General features: G+C 35.6%; 1 protein-coding gene across 4 annotated transcripts in view; it reads right to left on the bottom strand.

Annotated features, from left to right (window-relative positions):
- CPEB3 (cytoplasmic polyadenylation element binding protein 3) overlaps window positions 1–20284 on the bottom strand; it is a gene marked incomplete at both ends in the record, with an annotated part of 88548 nt that overhangs the window by 55950 nt on the left and 12314 nt on the right. For 3 of the 4 annotated variants that reach the window (XM_082001982.1, XM_082001979.1, XM_082001980.1), the window contains one exon: window positions 2160–2319. In XM_082001982.1, the coding sequence (XP_081858108.1) occupies window positions 2160–2319 (160 nt within the window). The remainder of the gene's footprint in view (window positions 1–2159; window positions 2320–20284) is intronic. The other variant, XM_082001981.1, reaches the window with a different exon arrangement.

Below are 20284 nucleotides of genomic sequence, written 5' to 3'. Positions count from 1 at the left end.
TGCTTTTTCAGCAGAAGAAAACAGTTCCTACTGCCTTCAAATGTCTATCTAAACTAGTCAGCCTCCTAAATAAATCAATAATCTAGTAGAGATAAAAATACTAAGTTTGTTTTGGAAAGGATACTTTTCTTGAAAAGCATGAAGATGCTTAATGAAACCAAGAATTTCATTTCTACCTCATGCAAAACACCAACATTAAATAGCATTATGACACTCAGGTGCAGCTGTGGAATATGCCACTTGCAACACTTACATAAACTAGCTCAGCTGAGCATTGGAAACGATTCTTCATAGAATGACCCAACAACACAAAAGAATTACAGATTTCTACACATTATTATTTTACGTGCTAATACATTGATCAAGAACATTTAAAATAGTTATAAAGAGATAATAAAAAAAGTATAAGCAAAATCACACTTACATGGTGTTACAGTCTTTTTCTAGAGTAATACAACTTCTAACCCAATCTTTCTCATTTTTTCCATGCTCAGGTTCATATGGAAATTCAGTCTTTGAAAAATTAGTCTCAATTTGTATATTTAAATAAATACTAATTTAAAAAACATGGCGTTTTAGCTAGATTATAATCACAGAATTGTTTGGGTTGGAAGGGACCTTTAAAGGTCAGCTAGTCCAACACCCCTGCAAGGACCAGGGTTGTCTTCAACTAGATCAGGTTGCTCAGAGCCCCATCCAGCCTGACCTTGAATGTTTCCAGGGATGGGGCATCTACCACCTCTCTAGGCAACCTGTGCCAGTGTTTCACCACCCTCATTGTGAAAAATTTCCTTTTACCTAGTCTAAATCTACCCTCTTTTAGTTTAAAACAATTACCCCTTATATCATAAAACATTTAATAAGATACAAGAAATACTTAAATCTACTTACGAGCAATTTGGATTTATTTATTTTTTAATACCAGCCATGTGAAATGTATATCCAACAGAAATCTCAATTTTGCTGAGCTTGTTTTTTGTAAGTTTCAGGTTAACACTTATTTTGGAGGACTATGATCAGAATAGATATGAGACACTATTTCTTGCCATTTTACACAGCTGAATAATGGTTAAAGACATATGAAGGGTACAGCACAGCCAATTTCAAGATAATAGGGGAAAGCGTAAGTTAAGAGCTGAGAGTACAGAATCCAGTTTGGTATAGTTGTAAAAAAATTCTGTACCCAGAAAGATGGTGAAAAAAGCACAAGACTTTAGACCAAGAAAAAGTATTTTTCCACATGTAATATATAAATGGAGAGGGAAGAAAATGAGGTAGTCGTGACATCACAAAGGTATGTATATAAGCATTAGCACAGGAAGTGCCATACACAACTAAATTTCTTCTCTATCAGTTCCAGTGTCCCGATTAGAGTTTGGGAATCATTTCTAGCTCAATACTTGCTTTGTATATGGCTTACTATTATCTTCAGTCTTCAAAGTCAGCAAGAACGCAAGTGAGCAAGAATGTGTACCTATTTTTAAACTTACGCAATGAAAGATTAAGAAAGAAAAGTGTGCCGGTCAATTTATTTAAATTTATTCATTGAAATGCTGCCACAACCTTTCACTATTCAGTATCAGCTGAGTATTAGAAACAGTTTCATCTCCAATGCTACACCTGATAGAACGAACACAGTTTAGTAGCATAAATAATCAAAACTTTCCCAGCACTTAACAACATGTAGTTTTTGGCTCCTCCTAACAATCTGAAATCCAATTTAAGATACATTTTTTAAAAAGAAACCTGAAACAACTGTAGAGAGTAAGCTTGATACAGTGGTTGGTTCAGAACCCTATAGCAAAAATAATAGTAGTATTAACTTTGAATAAGATATTAAACACAACAACTGGACTCCAGTTGCACTACACATTTTCTGAACTGAGTGACTGCAGCAGGAGACCTAACTCTGCAATTTGCTGATACACAAAACCAAGTTTTGGAAATGCCAGTTGGATAATATTGTGATTGTGCACTTATAATAAATGTATAGACATTTCACCTTATCTTCCTACAGTTAGAGATTATTATCTTAAGATGGGAAAACATAATTTTTTCATAACTGACAACTCATTCATTAGCAAAAAGTTTATAGCAATACTGAAAAGCTGATTTTTGTTTAAACACCAAGCAAGCATGGACATATGAATATTCCTAACCTGTAAAATGATTCCTCCACATTATATCAGCGAAACTCATTGGTGGGCCACTGGGAGGGTAGTGTTTACCTTTCAGAGGCTCATGATCAGTCCTTATCATATCCATTAAGGAATTTTCCAAAGAGTGCAAGTTAAAAGTGTCATAGGGCCTATTCCGGTCCTAGAAGAAAAAAAAAAAAAGGAGAGACCGTTATAGGAAAAAAATCATTTTCTAACATAGGCTCATTTCTTATTTTATAAAAACTCCAGCATCCAATTCTACATTTCTTCTTGAAAGAACTTTTTATATTACAAAAGTGTTGTTAAAATTATACCCTTCGTTTTGCAACTGCTGCTTTCACCAGTACAGCTATGCAGAGGCTTTTTAATACTTCTAAAAATATGTATACAAACAGTAGTTAATTCTAAAAATTATCATTTAAATAAAAACTTAGAAATAAAGCAATATTGATGTTTACACTGGAGAAATGAAATTGTTTCAGTTCAGAGATTTTTGTTTTACAGCTTCATCATCTGCTTTCTGTCACAGTGCTACCTTAACATCAGAGCAGAAGCAAGCAATGCTCAAGATGCCAGCAGGCACATTTGTTCCAGAAAGCACCAAGTAATTCTTCAAATGTCTAATAGGAATTTCACAGGTTTAAGGAAAGTCAACACAAAACAAAAAGCAAGAGAGGATATGCAACACTTTCAGACTAGGGCACTCAAAAACCTGAGCAAGGCTTGGTTTGTATTGTTTGAATATCTTATTTTTAAGTTGCTGTAGTTCAGCTTCTGTCTTTTAAGTAAGTAAAAGGGAAAAAGAAAAAAAACCCAAAACAAAACACAAATAACCTTTAGCAGGCATATTGAAATAACCAGTTTCAAAGTTCAGGAACTATCTTATGGAGGGAACAATCTACCCATCCCCATATATCTAGAGTACTGTACACAACGGGGCAGCATAACAGAATGGTCCCCTTGTAGCCAGAGAGTTTCTAAAAACATTAATTTTCTTATTCTCATCACTAGCATTTAAAAAAACAAAAGTAAAGCACAAGTATGTAAAAGAGAGCAGGTTTTCTCTGTATGCTATATTATACAACAATTAATAAAGATTGGTATAACATTCTACTGCGCAAACTAAAACGTTCATTGTAATATGTCCCCAAAATTCCTGGAACAATGTTTTCAGCATTCTGGTTACTACAAGATAACCTTCTTGCTTGAAAGAATAAAATTTAAAATCCTCAGAGAAGAAGCAGCAGTATCCATAGAAAAAGTAACACAAGTTTTGTCTTAAGTATTCTTTCTCTTGAACCTTCTTTTGCTTAGGTTGTCTTTAAATAAAACTATGGAGAGAATGAGTTCACTGGTATAATTAAGCTTTCTTTTAATATTCCTGCTCTAGAATTCAAATAAATACACATGTTATTAAAAGTTTGCTGTCACAGAAAGCTCTGAAATACAAATCCTCCTACTGCCAAAAATCTCATGTTCCCACAGTCTTCTCACTGAAGATCCAACCTCCCTTCTCCAACATGCCAATGTTGTATTTTCTGTAAGTGGACTAGCATTTATTTCATCTATTGGGCATTTTTTGGCAGTCAAACATGATGTCCAGAGAATAATACCTGATTTCTCGTAGAAGCTATACTAAGCACTAAAGTTTAAATGAGCTCACTGATTTTCAATTTTCATGTCTTCTACAACTGCTTAGAATGCCAACATTTGTATACTGTTTTTAAAAGAGTACTTGTTCACCTATTCAAGTGATCAATACATATGGAATAGAAAATAAAATCATGCCCAGGAAATCTAAAATAGATCTTGGGGGAAAAAACAAAATAAACCAAAAACCAACACAGAAAACACCATCAACAAAAACACAAAAAAAACCAAACCAAAAAAACAAAACCCTGAGGTAAATTCTTTTTCTAACAGAAAACTTTATTTTGGTTAAAACAACCCACTGTTTGGTAATACGTAGTAGGAGACAGTAGTAGGAGAGTTTGTTTTATTTCATATTCACTTTCTCAAAAGAAATGCAAGGCTAGATCAAAAAGAAAAAGTGTAACTTGGATGTGAAAAAAGGTCCATTCTTGTGATATATTAGTAACTTGGTTAAATAGGATCTAAATTATCCCCCCAAAGCAAGAATTTTAGTCGTCTTTTAATCTGTTCTGTGAATATGTAAGGAGGTTAGGTGATACAGTACTGAAATATGGCATCTTTCTGAAGAGAAAATATGAAAGCAAACATACAGCTTATATCCTAAATAGGGGTGGGGAAGTATTTTTCAGTCAGATCAGTCCCCTGATGGTTTACTATACAGCTGTAGAAGAGCTGAGCTGGCAAAACCAACACTGGCAGGAGAGCAAAAAGGCACAACTGCTGCTTTTGCCACAATGATAGTTTATTCCAGCTTTAAACATTCCTGAGATTACATTCTTAGTGCCCGGAATGAGTGAGTTTAGAAGAGGACACAGCCTACAAACTGAATTTAATTGTCCTTTATTAACATATGGATGTTATATTTTAAGTATGCTACTATAGCAGCAAATCCCTGGGAAGTCCTATTTTGTTCTAAAACCTCCTAAGGAGCTGTGCACATGGACGCATGTGAAAAAAGGGATGAAAAAAATCATAGTATTAAAGGCAAGGCCATACAGGTTTGCTAGAATGTAGGATCTTTCTAACGTTTTAAGGGACGTACAAACTTGCAATATATTTTCAAGATTAAATTAGACCTACACTGGACACAGGAAGATCCATTTAGTCAAAACCCTTTACCTAGACAATTATAATACTTCCCGCTATAGTACTTGAGCAAGCTAAATCAAGTAAAGGAAAATTAGACAAAACAGATTTTTAAGAGTATGTTGTGGCATGTGCATAATGCATGCTGACTACAGATTTTGTAGTGTGGGTGATAAAATGAAAAAGTCAGGGCTAACATTCTAGCTCCTAAGTAAAAGGGCTACCACCATTTTTCTTAGTAGCTTTCATTTCAGTAGTAATTCATTAGTACTCAGCAGATTTGAAGACTGTTTCCTAAATTCAGCAATTTCTTCCAAGAGGCCTGGTGCTTCTGCACACATGCACAGGATGATGTTTCCTTATTTCTCAGCATGAACAGGTTCTCCTGGTTTTGTGAACTGATACTGTTCCATCTCCCAGATTTGCCTTTTGCACTGTTTCCACATGCTACCGATCTACTGCCAAACCATCCCAACAAGAGAAACAATTCATAAAGGTCCTTAGCAGCACATGAGAGCTTTGCAAGGAAGTCCTGGTACTAGGACCATGAATGGAAATCAAAATATAAACTACAGAATGATAAAGCAGAATGTAAAACTTGAAAAAGCAGTTTGAAAATCTGGCAAGTCTGGAAAATCTGCTGGAATCTTCTAGAGAAGACAAAGATCCTAAGACCTACTTAGATAAACTATATTATGGATAAAAGAGAAGTCTCCAGCTACTAGGCACTGCCTTTGGCTACACAGCAATCATTAAGTTAGTTGAAAGATTGAGTCCAGCCTGCCCATGTTGGATTATACTTTTGCTGTGTACAGACAGCAGCTCCTTCCTTCTTAGCTTCTAGTGTATATGGCAGCATATTTCAGTTCTTACAATACCCTAGTCCTGAAAGAATGAAAAACAGCTTAGTAATAACAACTCTTAGAAAAGATATGGGTCCCAGAACTTTAAATCTTGCAGCCCTTGGCTGTTATCTATATGTTCATCCATGACATAGACTTCCTCAAAGTGTATATGTTAAGCCTAGTGAAAAATTACAAATGCATATGCAGGATAAGATTTTTGAAGGATCACAAGTGAAATGGACCTCCAGCTGAAGTTGGGTCTCAACTTTCTACTTTTAAATATCTTTCTTGTAAAGCTGATTTAAAATGTCACAAAATACAGTGCCTATAATCTGTTGAAAATCCAGATTTCAGATAACAGATCCAGTCTGTTAATCTAAACAAACACCCAGTCACTTTGCCAAAAAATAACTGCAGAGTCAAGACACTAAAATAAAATGAGAAAATACAATAATTTGCATTTCACCTGCATTTTACACTTTTGTGCATACATATTATGCTAGTCTTTAATTACACAACCGTAATAATTTTTCAGAGGTCTCCAGTCTCCATCCAATATGCATAATGAACCCGCTCCAGTAATTAATCAAAACAGTGCTTTGAAGAGGTCTGTTTATCTCTAGGACAGATGCCTGTGTTGCTTATTCTAGGAGATGGCTGAGGTGTAACTAGTGTGTCAGCAAATTCCGGGAAGGGAAAAAACATTTTTAAAGTTAAGGGTTATCTTAATTATGAAACAAAGATTACTTAGCAGCACCTGAAGTATGTAATTGACATGTATGTGTATCATTTGAAATCAAAAGACCTTTTTCCCTTTGTCATATCCTGTAATGTGGTGTACTTTGTCCTGCCCCCTTCAGAATCAGGGCATGGGCATGCAAAGGCAAGGCATACCTAGCACTACTTCAGTTCCCTCCCAACAGATACACAAACCATGTCTTTACTGGTTAGAGGGAAAGGTAAAAAGTAAGAAAAGAATGTATGACTACGTTATGGATCAGAAAGCCAAGACCAGATCTATAGCTGGGGCCATAATAGGTGTTAAGTGGACCTTAATACAACCTGTATTCCTTACTACTTCTTTCAGCTTGAACAGGTAGCCCAAAGTAATTGGAACTAATGAACTTAAAAAGAAAATTACCAACACATCCCATGGCAGAGACATGGAGAACACGCACCTTGCTCCAGAAACTGAAGCTGTATCATTTTCTTTTGTCTCTGCAGAGGATTATGGCAGCAGAAACACTTGACCATTATTTGATTAAACTACAGTCACAAAGTGAAACGTTTTACCCTGAGAAGGCATGCTAGGAATCTAACACATTGCCCAAGCCTAGCTATCGTCCATACACAAAATCCTTAACCACGTATTTATGCAATGTGTTGAATCCTTGTTGCGTTGGTCATCTGCATCTGTAGCATAAAATACACATTGAGCTGAGAGGTACACCTGATGGGCCTATTTTTTAACATGCAAGCAGCAAAACATCAGTTACCTAGAGCCTTCCAAAGATACATTTCCATGTGTCTATATATTTCAATCCATCTGCTAACTGACTTCCTATTAAGCTTCCAAGCTTCCTACATTCTGAACAATTTTTCAGTTCCAGTAATTTATTTCAGTGTTTTAAATTTTCATGCTGCCCTAGATTTTTAAGCTTCCTGCACCAATATGAGGTACAACACAGCCCAACTCTGCCGAGCAACAAGATGGCCTCTACTCACTGAACTATTAACTGTTTCTGGAATACCAAAACTCCAGTTAGGTTCACAGAAGTCTAGCATTTTTTACTCACTAGACCCTGGGACATTACATATAGTATTTCAAATCAGAAGGAAGAGATGAAATCCTGGGGAACAGCTAAAACTATTATGGCCTAAACAACTTTCCTATCAATGCAAACTTCTTCGCTGTGGTCACTGCTGTGTTTCATTCTTCAGTGCCTGACATAAGCCTGGATTTGGCTGCACAGGATTGCTAAGCATTGCCAACTAAAGCTGAAGTCAATGGAAGCACAGCTTTGAATAAATACAGGGGAAAATGCCAGCACTGCTTAAAACTAGGCTTGCTCACTCTGTTCCAGCACCTGCAGCAGGGGTTATTACTAAGAACACAAGGAAGACAGGTTTATCTCACTCCAGTATCCCAATCCAAAGCAGGAAGAACAGCAACTGCAAAGAAAGTATCATGGAAGTTTGGCTTGGGACATGCTCAATCTGCCATGAAGATGCACATGAATGATCACATACAGCAAACTCTAAATACTCACGGAGCAGTTTTTAGCTCCTAGCAGCTTCAGCTGTGATGCAATCCCACTTGCATTCCCAGTAAAGTTTAAAAAACAACAACAACAACAACAACAACAACAACAACAACCCACCTTTCAAAAGATAGGAAGTCTGAGGAATATGGTCACAGGGTAAAGTAAAATTATCACTTTACAAAAGAATCAAAAAACTGTAAACAGTGTTACTTCCTTTGCAGGTTGGTGCTGGAATGCTGCCAATAACAACACAGAGACATGCAGAACTGTAATAACCAGAAATTTCAGTAATATTTTTCCTTATGTTGGATTTCATAAAAACATAAAATAAAACAAAACAAATAAGAAGGCATAAAATGTAGGTAGGAGGGGAGATTAGGGTAAATTTGTCTATGTCCGTGATAAAGAACATTACAGCAGAGCCACCAGTACTAAGTCGCAATGACATTTTATTTTAATTCCACTTTCTTTTTTTATCTTTCCAGTTAATTTTGGATAATATTAAACGAAGCTGGATTTATTATATTTTTTCACTGGAAGAGGAATGTTTTCTTATGTTATTATTGCGCTTGGAATGCCCACAGAAGAAACACATCGACTCTTCATACATTTGTCTTTTCTTGCTACTAATTGTAGCACATTTTACTTTCATAGCTACACAGAAGTTCACTGGGCCAAAGGTGAATTTTTTAAAGCTTGTTCAAAAAACTTCTAAGAAAAATTAGGACATTTAATACAAATATAAAACAATACCTAATTGTATATAGATTATGGAAACATTTCCATATAATTTGAAAAATAACATTTCAGAATTCTAGTTAACAAGATTTAATCATCTCACCTGTGTTATATAAACTTTTATAGGTAATATGCAAGAACTCAGATTGAATCCAAAAGCCTTGAAAACTTGACCTATTCAAGCAATTAAGAAGGGTAAAGATTGTATTCAAATTTTACCCCCTTATAAATTGTGAGTTCTAATATGTTACAGGAAAATGAAAATTATTTCAGTGAAATATTTACATTTTTATTTCCAAATGAACTAAAAAGCACAGAAATAGGAAGTGATACAACAGGCATTATACGGAATTACAAAAACTAATATAAATTATATTATTCGGTTTAAAGGTCATTTTACTTTGCAGTTAAGATGAGATTCCCTTTTTGTACACATTTAATACATGCTCAAAATATATATAAAAAACTTCAGCCTTTATAGCCATAAGACTTGGCATCATAATCACTTAAACAGAACATCCTGACAAGTTACTGAATATTCAATATTTGCTTGCAAACTATGAAGAAGAAAGTAATGGAATTTACCCTGCCTTTTCCTAAATAGAGGTGATAGCTACAGGGCAGACGGAGAAATACATTAACTGTTTCCCTGGTTTAGGCAATTCATGTTGTGGAGTTGCAGTGAACAAACCACAGTATGGCCCAACTGGATACAAACAACAACAAAAAAAGTATATAAAACTATATATCTGTGTGTGTATATATGTATCTTGTTCTATATTACATTGTTAATTTCTTTCATCAGAGCCTTACTAAGCAATAACCTACTTATTGTGCTCTGTGAAGCTATTCTTCCAATACCAACTTCTATAATATGTCAAGCGTACTACTTACATGATCACTAGTGTTATTTCCTCACCTCAGAGTCAAAGACAGTAAAGCACCTAGTCAAATGCTTGAATCACCTAACCTAATGCTCCAACAGGGAACAGTTAATTACCCGCAAATAGAAATATAACACACTTAATATTTCAAACATCTTCCTTTTGCCATTAAAACAATTAGACACTATGTTTAAAAAACCCAAACAAACAAAACCCCCACACTAACCAAAAAACCAAAAGAATCTACAGAACAGCTATTATCCTTGCACCCAATACATTACTGTAAGGAACGATCTGCAGACATTACAACTGACTGAGCACTCACTGACAGGATTTATGTTTAGTCATATTTTGTTCAGTGTGATGCTTTAGATAAAAATCTGCTCATCAGTCCTGCTGCTGAACGCATCTCAAAAAGCTGATGTATCCACTTTCTATTATAGTTACTGATTCCAGTAACAAATGGTTCTTACACTTGTAAAATACAGGATTAAAGCAGTTACACCCAAGATGATCATCAATTCACAAAAACAAGCAAGTGGAAAAAAAAAGATGTCAGCAGTAGAATTTACAAGGCCATTCATTACACCCTTGAGCTATTAAAATGACATAATTTAACTGGTTCATTGGCCTGCTGTGCAAGAGTTCAACACTGATAAGTTACATTTGGGCTTCTACCACTCTGTTCAGCAGAATGATGCCTGTGACGCATAGCAAGGAAAAACTAACTCACCTAACAACACCTCACCAGTTAAATCAGCATGAGTTAAGTGCAAGCCTCAAACGACAAGATGAAAGCACTACAAATATGCAAAGACTGCAAATGGAGGAGAAGGGAGTAGTGGGGATGCTACAGAATGAAAAGATCTGAATGATCATGCTTTGCAGTCTGGACCACATAGTGTAAAAGACATTACAGACATACTGTATAAGGAAGTTATTGTCTTGAAAAGAATTGCAATAGGAGCAGTCTGTCTCATGATATTATAGAATAATGAGACAAAATGGGAGACAGAAAAGAAACAAGCAATAACTGTCAAAGAGATGTCTGAGCACCATTGCCCAGTAGCTTCATTTACTATGGCCACCACAGTAAAGGAATCTCAAGGATTTCTCTGAAACAGGAACAGTGGTTTTGTGCACGATTACATCCTATGTCACTGATGATCAGTATTGGTAAGGTCAAAAAAAAATAGCGTCATTGAAATGTTTAAGCCTTATGACAAACAAAATACTGTTTCACCCAAACTCATTGTGCTTTTAAGAACAATGTGACTAAAATAATATCTAACAGGCATATGTTAAGTCAGGCTCCTGTTTCATTTCTGTTATGTTTGGGAAATAGTGCCTCCTAAGCAAAAAAACTTGTAGGTGCCAGAACTCCAGATAGCTATTTCAACAAAAAAAAGGGGGAAGATATTTCACCTGTTCACATAGGACAAGATCTCCTGGTTTGGAGAACTCCCCTTAGAAAGGACGCTAATTTTGCCATTTCAATGCCAATATATCCTTTTACTTCTAAAAGGAAGCCAAGAAAATGTTAAGTATAGCAGGAATGTTCAGTAAGAGCAGGGGGATGGGGTCATTTACCAATATTCACCCACACACCTAAACCAGGCCACAAACACTCTCAATGAAAAACAGCTCCCAAAGATGACAAGGAAGTGACCTTTTCAGAGTGATGTCACTTGACATCCAGCAGGATTTAAAGAAAATGTTTAACCTCTTAGGTACCATATACTTTTAATTACTAAAATTACTTGTGTAAGTTGTCCAAGTCCTAACTTTATATTATTACAACATGATTAATATGCATAACAAATTGCAAGAATTTAAAACCTCTAAAGAGGTACACACAAAAATCCACTCTGCCACCTTCTTCCTAATGGAGACTGAGAATAGTTATGCAGCAAAAGTTCTACATCCTAGGACTTTATCGAGGACATAATCTATCATAGAATCCCAAGCTGTCAGAGCCACGTTCTCATAAGGGAAAGAGGACTACAGGCTCTCTCAAGCTGTGCACCTACTTCTAAACAGGAGTTGAGGAGGACTCCTGTATAGCCACTGGGATACGAGGCAATCCTTTTCCTAAAGTGTGACTATGTTTGAAATTTTAACTTAAGAACATTTGCTATTAACTATTTGATCAGCTTCAAAGTTACCAAAAGCTGCGTATTTGCAACTGAAACAGGTGGGATTGCTACAGAGCGTAGCAATCCAAACACCACTCATAGTGTCAAGCTCCACTCAGAGGAAGGAAGTCAGAAAAGGGAGGAACATGCTAATAATATTTACAAGATATCATCAATACAGAGGAGATCAGCTCATCATACTGAAGATTTGAATTAATTTGAAGAACTGCAGCAAAGCAGGATGATATTTAATAGCACTAACTACAAGGTCATGACCTCAAGGACTCAATTTTCACTATAAACTGGGACTTCACTGACCAGAAAGAAGGACACACAAAGGAGGAAGACAAAAGTTTCTTAATTTCTGGACAACTATAAACCACAAGTATAAAAGTTAAGTGTGAAAAGGTAAACAAAATTGCAGGCCGTACAAAAAAATATACTTTTAGGAGGGTTGCCTTTTGCATCTATCCACATCTGTACTCATTAAAAATCTATTTTCATTTTATTTGTTCATTTAAATTACTTCTCTTCCTCCACACCCCCAACAGAGCCAAGGACTGAAACACTGACCAGTTCAAGTTTATATTCAAACAAGGCTACTATGTAAGCGAAACAGCAAGAACACTTTACAGTTTCTCTAGAAAGCAAAGCCTTCCAAACAAACTGTAAAATTTACTACAATTCATTTTCAAGTAGTTTTAAATGGCGCACACAATGTCAGTTACTTCCCCCTTGCCTATAAGAAAAATTAAGTAATCTACTATTTCTACTTTGCAAAACCATGTCAGAAGATTATGTTCCTGTTTAGACAAGGGAGGTAAGACTGCAAAAGCTTGCATAAAAATATTACTTCACCTCTGCTGACAATTATGTTTGCTTTTATTACTCAGAATTCGCAGGTACAGCTTCATTTATTAGCAGCCAAATGTAACAGGAGCCACCAAGCTGATGACCCTTACCACTGAAATGTCAAACCCAGCCTAAGGTTTGCAAGATTTTATCTGCAGAAATTCTCATCCACAGAAAGTGAACAGGTATATTGTAATCTTGGATTACCATATACGAAAATACCGCAACTTCACTTTCACTTTGTATTATAAAAATCCTACTTTTTCTTCTCCCTGACTTGTTTCCTCTATCTTCTTGTTCTGCCTTAGTCCTTCTACAGTCAGCTGCCTCTTAGGGCTTTGTGAGTTTTAAGAAAAGCCTTTTCTGTTACTGTGAGAGGTTTCACTATTTTAAATTTTTTTTTTTTTTAATGACACAAGAAGAAACAAAATGATCCTAGAAAGAATACATGAGTAAGAGAATTATTTAGCAAGATGAAGTATTAGATCAGACTGTTACGATAATCAGAATATAAAACCAAAAGGTATCTTTATAAGTAATTTAAAGAAAATTTCAAAACCATGAAGTATGTTACAAATATTTGACAGACTTCATTATCATACATCTTAATGGTTACTAAGCACATGAGGTTCACACAGGCCCACTTCTTGAGCTTGCCCAGGTCCCTCTAGATGGCATCCCATCCCTCAAGCATGTCATCCGCACCACTCAGCTTGGTGTCATCTGCAAACTTGCTGAAGGTGCACTCGATCACACTGTGTCATTGATGAAGATATTAAAGAGTACTGGTCCTAATATGGACCCCTGAGGGACACCACTCGTCACCAATCTCCATCTCGACATTGAGCCATTGACCACTACCCTCTGGGTGTGACCAGCCAACTAATTCCTCATCCACCAAACAGTCCACCCATCAAATCCATATCTCTCCAATTTAGAGAGAAGGATATGGTGGGGAACCATGTCAAAGGCCTTACAGAAGTCCAGATAAGCAACAGCTGTAGCTCTTCCCTCGTCCACTGATGTGGTCACTCCATCATAGAAGGTCACTAGGTTGGTCAGGCGGGACTTGCCCTTGGTGAAGGCATGCCGGCTGCCTTCAATCACATCCCTGTCCCCCATGTGCCCTAGCATAGCTTCTAGGAGGACCCATTCCATGATCTTCCCAGGCACAGAGGTGAGGCTGACAGGTCAGTACTTCCCAGGGTCCTCCTTGCTACCCTTTTTAAAAATGGGTGCAATGTTTCCCCTTTTCCAGTCACCAGGGACTTCACTTGACTGCCACGACTTTTCAAGTATGTAAAAATATTTTCAAGTATGAGTGGCTTGGCAACTACATCAGACAATTCTCTCAGGACTCTGGGATGCATCTCGTCAGGTCCCATAGACTTATGTATGTTCAGGTTCCTCAGGTGGTCTCAAACCCGATCTTCTCTGACAGTGGGAGGGACTTTGCTCCTCCAGGCCCTGTCTTGCTGTCCATCCACTCGAGAGGTGTGGGAAAAGAGACTGCCAGTGAATACTGAGGCAAAGAAATTATTGAGTACCTCAGCCTTCTCCTCATCCGTTGTTACCAGTTTGCCAGTCGGTGATCAGGGGGGTATGCATGACACATGATAAACATGTGATTTAGCACATGATAAACTTTACAAAGAAGTTTAGATTTCTGTCTTTTACATTCTAGGTGTCTGCCTGATAAACTAAGCTCTCTTGGACCTCAATGCACTACCAGTAATGTACAAGCAAGAACCGCTCAGAGCAATTCAAGAAGAGCTTGTCATACCTGCCTAGGAAATTTTTAAAAAATATTACTGAGCATGAGAAAAATGCAATACTTGAACTAAAGCACAAGTACTGTCTTATTTATAAGGGTTAAATTTTCCAGTCAATTCTTTTTCAACTTAACACTGCCTTTTTAATACTTAATTGGATGGTCTGGAAAGATTGATTTTTTTAATCTTTTTTTAGGTTAATAGGAAAGACATAGAAAAATTTGAAAGTTACAGAGACATAGAAAAAGAATGACTGGATGATCATGGTCATATCAGTGGAAGACAGGCTTGAAAATTTGAGATTATCTAACATTTCATAGAGCACCTTGCAATGCATTGTTCTTAGATATTTTAATATAATAGAGCAACTTTCTAAGCCAAACTAAACATAAATATTTTTTAAAATAGGATTTTAAATATAATCAGAAAAAGTAATTGTAGAAATATGGCATAAAAATAATAGTCTAAAATTTCATAAAAGAACACCATCCCAGGTGAAAGTAATAATGTATGCATAAAGGATAACACGTTAAAGGCATAATGCTTTTCTTATTTTATGTCAGAAGTGTTTTTCCGTCAATCTGTGTGAAAATCTCAAGTCACGTATTCTAGAACCTGGGTGTGGGGATGGGGAAACAAAATCAGTTCAGCAAAGTTCAGACTAAGTTATCACTTGGTTAAAATTTCTAAATTTCTAAAATTTAGAACTGCTAGCTAATATTTCTGAAAACTCCATTCTCCCTGAATTTGTTTAAACCTACATAAAACCCCTCATGCTATTAGGTTTGCAAACAAGTAATGCCTACAAAGTAAGTGAACACAATTCAGCTTATGACTGCAGGGGTTTACCGGGTTTTCCCCTCTAACTTCAGGCTTTGACATTGAAAGGGGAATAGGGAAGGCCAACTCAAATGAGAAGCCTCAGTAAAAAAGGGGATCAAAAAGCAGGAACAGAAAGAAGTGAAAGAAGGGAAGTTTGAAAGTTCAAATTAAGGGAGCTGAACAGTTCAAGGCTGGATAAGACAAAAAAGGGGCCATGCCCACAAAAATCACACTTAACCCAAAACTGAAACCTACTGACAGTATGTGCTCTGTACACACTACTTTCATTAACCTTGTTAAACCAAAAGCAATCTGTATAGTTGATCAAAAGACTCCAACTTTATGAATCATGTGGGTTTGCTTAAGTACTTTACTTAAGCTCTAGGAAATTTAAAAGAAAACGGCAATCCTTGCAAATTTTGCAAAGCCATACAAAAAAAAGTCAGGAAGTGCAGGAGTAAGACTGCCTGTGCAATTCAAGTTCTACCATTTTGCATGCATAAACTATAGCTAAGTTTCAAAACCATTTTTCTGACAAAATCCCTATCTCATCCAGTGCCCATCAGTGATATTTATGAATAATTAAGAGGCTGTTTGTTCATAGAAGTTCTATGTTGGTTTTTTGCAGAATTTGGAAGACGTACAGAAAATTACATAGGCAGTTGAAGGAAGAGAAAAGTGGGTCTCACAATTAAGGAAATTAAATATTTTGCTTCTTTTCTCTTCCCTGATGAAAAGTTCTTAATTCCTGAATAATTGGCATGTAACTTAAACTAAAACTTGTCACAGGTGACAATTTGTTTTCTTTACTTCTTGGTGCCTAATTTGAGGCACAAGCCTCACACAAGCAGCAAACTTAAAAGACAGTCAATGACTGTTCTACTTTCAAAGAGCTATATGCACTAAATATTTCAGTCTTCTCAGTTTAAACATTGAGAATTACTTCTCCAAACTCTGTGCCTCTTATTTACATCCGTAGAATAGAGATCACATCACCCCTTCTCCTAATACTGTTATGACAAAGCAGACCAATATCCATCCTGATCAGCACAGTGCTTCTCTTCTATGTATCTTAGAAAAATTGCAAATTTTATCTCTGGGATGAGTTTGAAAAGCATGCAATAAAGAGACAAAGCCACATTAAACAATGAGGAAGACAAAGTTATAAATTAGCTGTGTTTTACAAATGCTACTGGGAACTTAGAGGAAAAGACAGAATCATAGAATTGAAGCTTATGAAAATGAAAATGTTGACCAAGTTTGAAGATGCACAGGCAAAGTTTCTGTGGCGTTTCACAACTTGCCTTTTTTAAAAGTGTAAAATTTGCAAGTAATAATAAAAAGATTACACAAATGAAGATCTATTTCTATATACAAAAATAGTACATTCATCTAACTACTTTGAGACACCTGCTTACTATCAGTATGTACAATATTCTAATAATTGCTTAAAAGCAATGCTTTTGCATTTCTTACAAATTTCTACTAAATGAAACAGGGAAAAATTAAATAAAGAAGAAATAATGAAACAAAACATGGTAAAGGTACCCTAAATTTAGTTACAGGATGCAAATAAGTCACAACAGCCTAAAAACTAAATCTAAACATTGCTCTGACATACTTGTTAGAAAATGAGAATGGAGAACTATTAATTTCAACCTGTACAGTTGCTGAAAAAATAGGTTTAGCTTAAGTATGAAAAAGAGGCAAATTACCTCAGTAACAGCAAAACCTACTTTACCAATGTAGTTCTAAAGCAAGTATTACTTAATTACAATTGTTTTCCGTGGAAAAAATTTAGCTGACCTTATGCTGAGTAAGCAGGAATTAGAGAACTGTTTCCTGGCCTTCCTGAAATTTTATTCTATCCCACCGTACCAAACAAGTAGGTTGAGATGAGAATTGGTAAGAACTACTTCAAGGCAGCATCTTGTGAAACTAAGCGCTTAACTAGGCTTGCAATAACCTAGAAGGGCACAACAGCCCAATTACCCCTAAGAGAAGGCAGTAACTTCCACCTACTTCTATTGTTCCTCCCTTTTAAAGATCACACAGAGTTTCTTTACCAGTTTTTGATATCTTCTGACAATAAAACCATGATTTTTTGAAGACATGGAATACAAGTAAACAATCCTCTCAAGCCTAAAGAATATGGTACTCCATTTTCAGCAGCTAACAATTATACATGAAAAGCTTTCAATATTGATTTCTGGGACTTGAGAAGACAGAGTGGGGGGGAAAATAGGGAAAAGAAAGCGGAAAGAGATACTTCTATCTAAAGTCTGCTAACTGCCATTATGCTACAGGTCTTGAACAGATCCTTTTCCCTAAATAACATATTACATGTTACTATGATAAAAGCAAAAGGAAAATCAAAGCGGCATCCTTATTTTGAAAAAAACAGTGAAATTTGTAAAGGCCTTTATTTCCTGTGGGGGCTTATGCCACAGCTTGGAGTAATGTTTTGATTAAATTTTTAGGACAAGCATCTTTTATTTATTAATACTGTTTTCAAACTTGTAACACTATTTCAAGTGATCAGTAGCAAAAAGAAAAACAAATAAAGGCCAGAGACCATTAGAGCCTCTCTCAAAGGTCATCCCTGAATAGTGTTGGTATGATGTTTTTCTCTTCAGCCTAATTTAAAGGTTTTTTGAAAGCACAGTAGTCTACCAAGTACAAGCAAAACTCAGATGCATACAGTTCAAGATCACCACATAACTTTAAACTAAGTATTGCTATCTTGTTGCTTCCCTTTGGTATAATCTTAATGAAAAGGCAGCTATTTTACCAACTACTAAGAAATGGAAATGTTTATGATCTACTCAAACTCATATTTTCTTCTTGAAAATCACCTGGAACTGGAAAACATTACTCTTCCAGGTCTCTCTTCCTCTTGCATTCAATTCACAAAAGTAGCCTCTAGGCAAAAAAATGAAAACTGGGGAAGATGATCAAAGAAAAGAAATAGCAAAATAAACTGCCATGCCCTTCACCTTATAGCTTACTTCCCACAGGAAAGACAGGTAATTCATTTATCAAACCTTTAAGACTAAATTACTGATTCATTGTCCTATATTAGTATCTTTAATGTTTTTAAGGAAGTCCTGCCTATATATGGAGCTGCTCAGAATATCAACTACATACGGAACTCGCACCTTTGCTCTACGTTCACTAACGTCGAGGGCTTATCTATGATTCAATTGGTTACTTACAATCAAGACTAATCAAAACATAGTTAGTGCTCAAATTATCACACTTTAAATATGAAACAGACATGCTTTTTCTTCTGTACTGTTACTCTATTTTAATAAATCTGAAAACGCAGACATTTAGAACTCAATCAAATTTAAAATCTAACAAAAATTGTGAAATACTTCACAACTACTAAGGTTAGAATGTCATGTATTGCTTGTATCTGTTACACTGGAAGACTACTGAGATACCATGACATGCATTCTCACATTTTAATATTCAGAATCAGGCTACTTATTGTGCTAGTTAATAGCAACAACAGAAACATATAAGAAAGGAGAAGGAAAAAAAAGAGAAGTGGACTAACTTACTTCCACCACAACTAAGTCCTTTTTATTATTTTGTTGTTGTTGTTCATAAAGTTGCAGGCTGCCAGTATTTGTGTGTCATCATGTAAGAAAAATTAAGATTAGACTACACGTTAAGAAATAGTCTTCAAGATACCAGTAATGCTACTAAGTACGGTTACCCACTAAACTGTCAGGAAGCTAGAGCCCAGTATGTCAAATTTAGAATACGGAAATATAGTGTTTTAAAAATTAATCTTTAAAATTAAACTAAAAGTAGACTTATTGCATACAACTATTTGATTGGAAAAAAATTTTAACAAAGACTTTAAAATGACAGTCACCAGAGTGCATTAGCCAAAGGAGTAAAACTCCTTTACTCTTAAATATAAAACTGTATTTGTTGCACTCATGGATGTTCCAATACTTGAACTCATTTTAATTCAGTCATTTTTAACACACACACACACGAGATATCCTAATATGCATTTCAAATTACTGTAGTGTTAAGAAACAGAACTACGACAAATAAGCTACAGCCAATTAATTGCCTGTGTGGAAGTTAGCACAAACATTATAAAATCAAAGTTAATAGGGTATTTAGTATTCTTTTCCCTAGGACTTGAAGACAAAAATTACTCTGCATTAGTTTAGTACATATGCATGTATATTTACATGTATGCATGTGTGTGTGCGCACATAATTTATTTTGAATATCAATCTGTATTGGCATGGAGAAAGCTAAGTGTGGACTAATACCACAGGGGTGAAGAACTTAAAATGTTTAAAGAAAGCAGCTTAAGGAGCTGTGTATTAATCATCAACCAAAAGTCACACTGGAATTATAAACATCATACAGTGTCCGTTCCTTTGCCCTTCATTTCACTCAACAAACAACTACAGTGTGTTTAGTACAACACATGGCAAAGTACTTGGCCTGTTAATGTATTACTAATTAGGGTATCTGTATCTAAATGTATACATATATATTCATAAAAACATATATTCATGCATATATACATATATTAGTACAAAAACTCAGTGCATGTTTGGATTTGCATTTTGTTTAAGTATGAAATATTTAAGTTTTATATAATTTCTAAATTTATCTTATAATTTTATCTGGGTCCAGACTAGTTCCTACTGAAATCAATGAGGGGAAAAAAACCAAACACCAAAACACCCTCCCCTCCCCCCTCCCAATCCTTTCTCAGCCTCCCTGCAAAAAACAGCATGTTTAAACTATCTTTATCCACAATAAATACCACCTCCTTTATTTCTGCCACAGAAATATTTATCAGTAAAGCTGCCAAGAATGACTTGATGTACACTAGAATCTTCAGAGCACAAAATTGATATGCCTTTTTTCAATCTAAAACTTGCAATTGTGCATTTTTTACTGTTTCTAAAGAACATTACTCGGAAAGCAGCAAAACTTGAACAATTTCTAGGAAATCGTTATAGTATTGTTATTATTAAAAATCCACAGGGTAGACTTCCTTAATTAGCATTCTGGTCTCCAAACATTTAAT

The sequence above is a fragment of the Phaethon aethereus genome (assembly GCF_964289735.1).
Source record: "Phaethon aethereus genome assembly, chromosome: 7".
NCBI classification, from domain to species: Eukaryota; Metazoa; Chordata; class Aves; order Phaethontiformes; family Phaethontidae; genus Phaethon; species Phaethon aethereus.
Note: the sequence above shows the minus strand (reverse complement) of the source record. Positions and strands in the feature narration are given on the sequence as shown.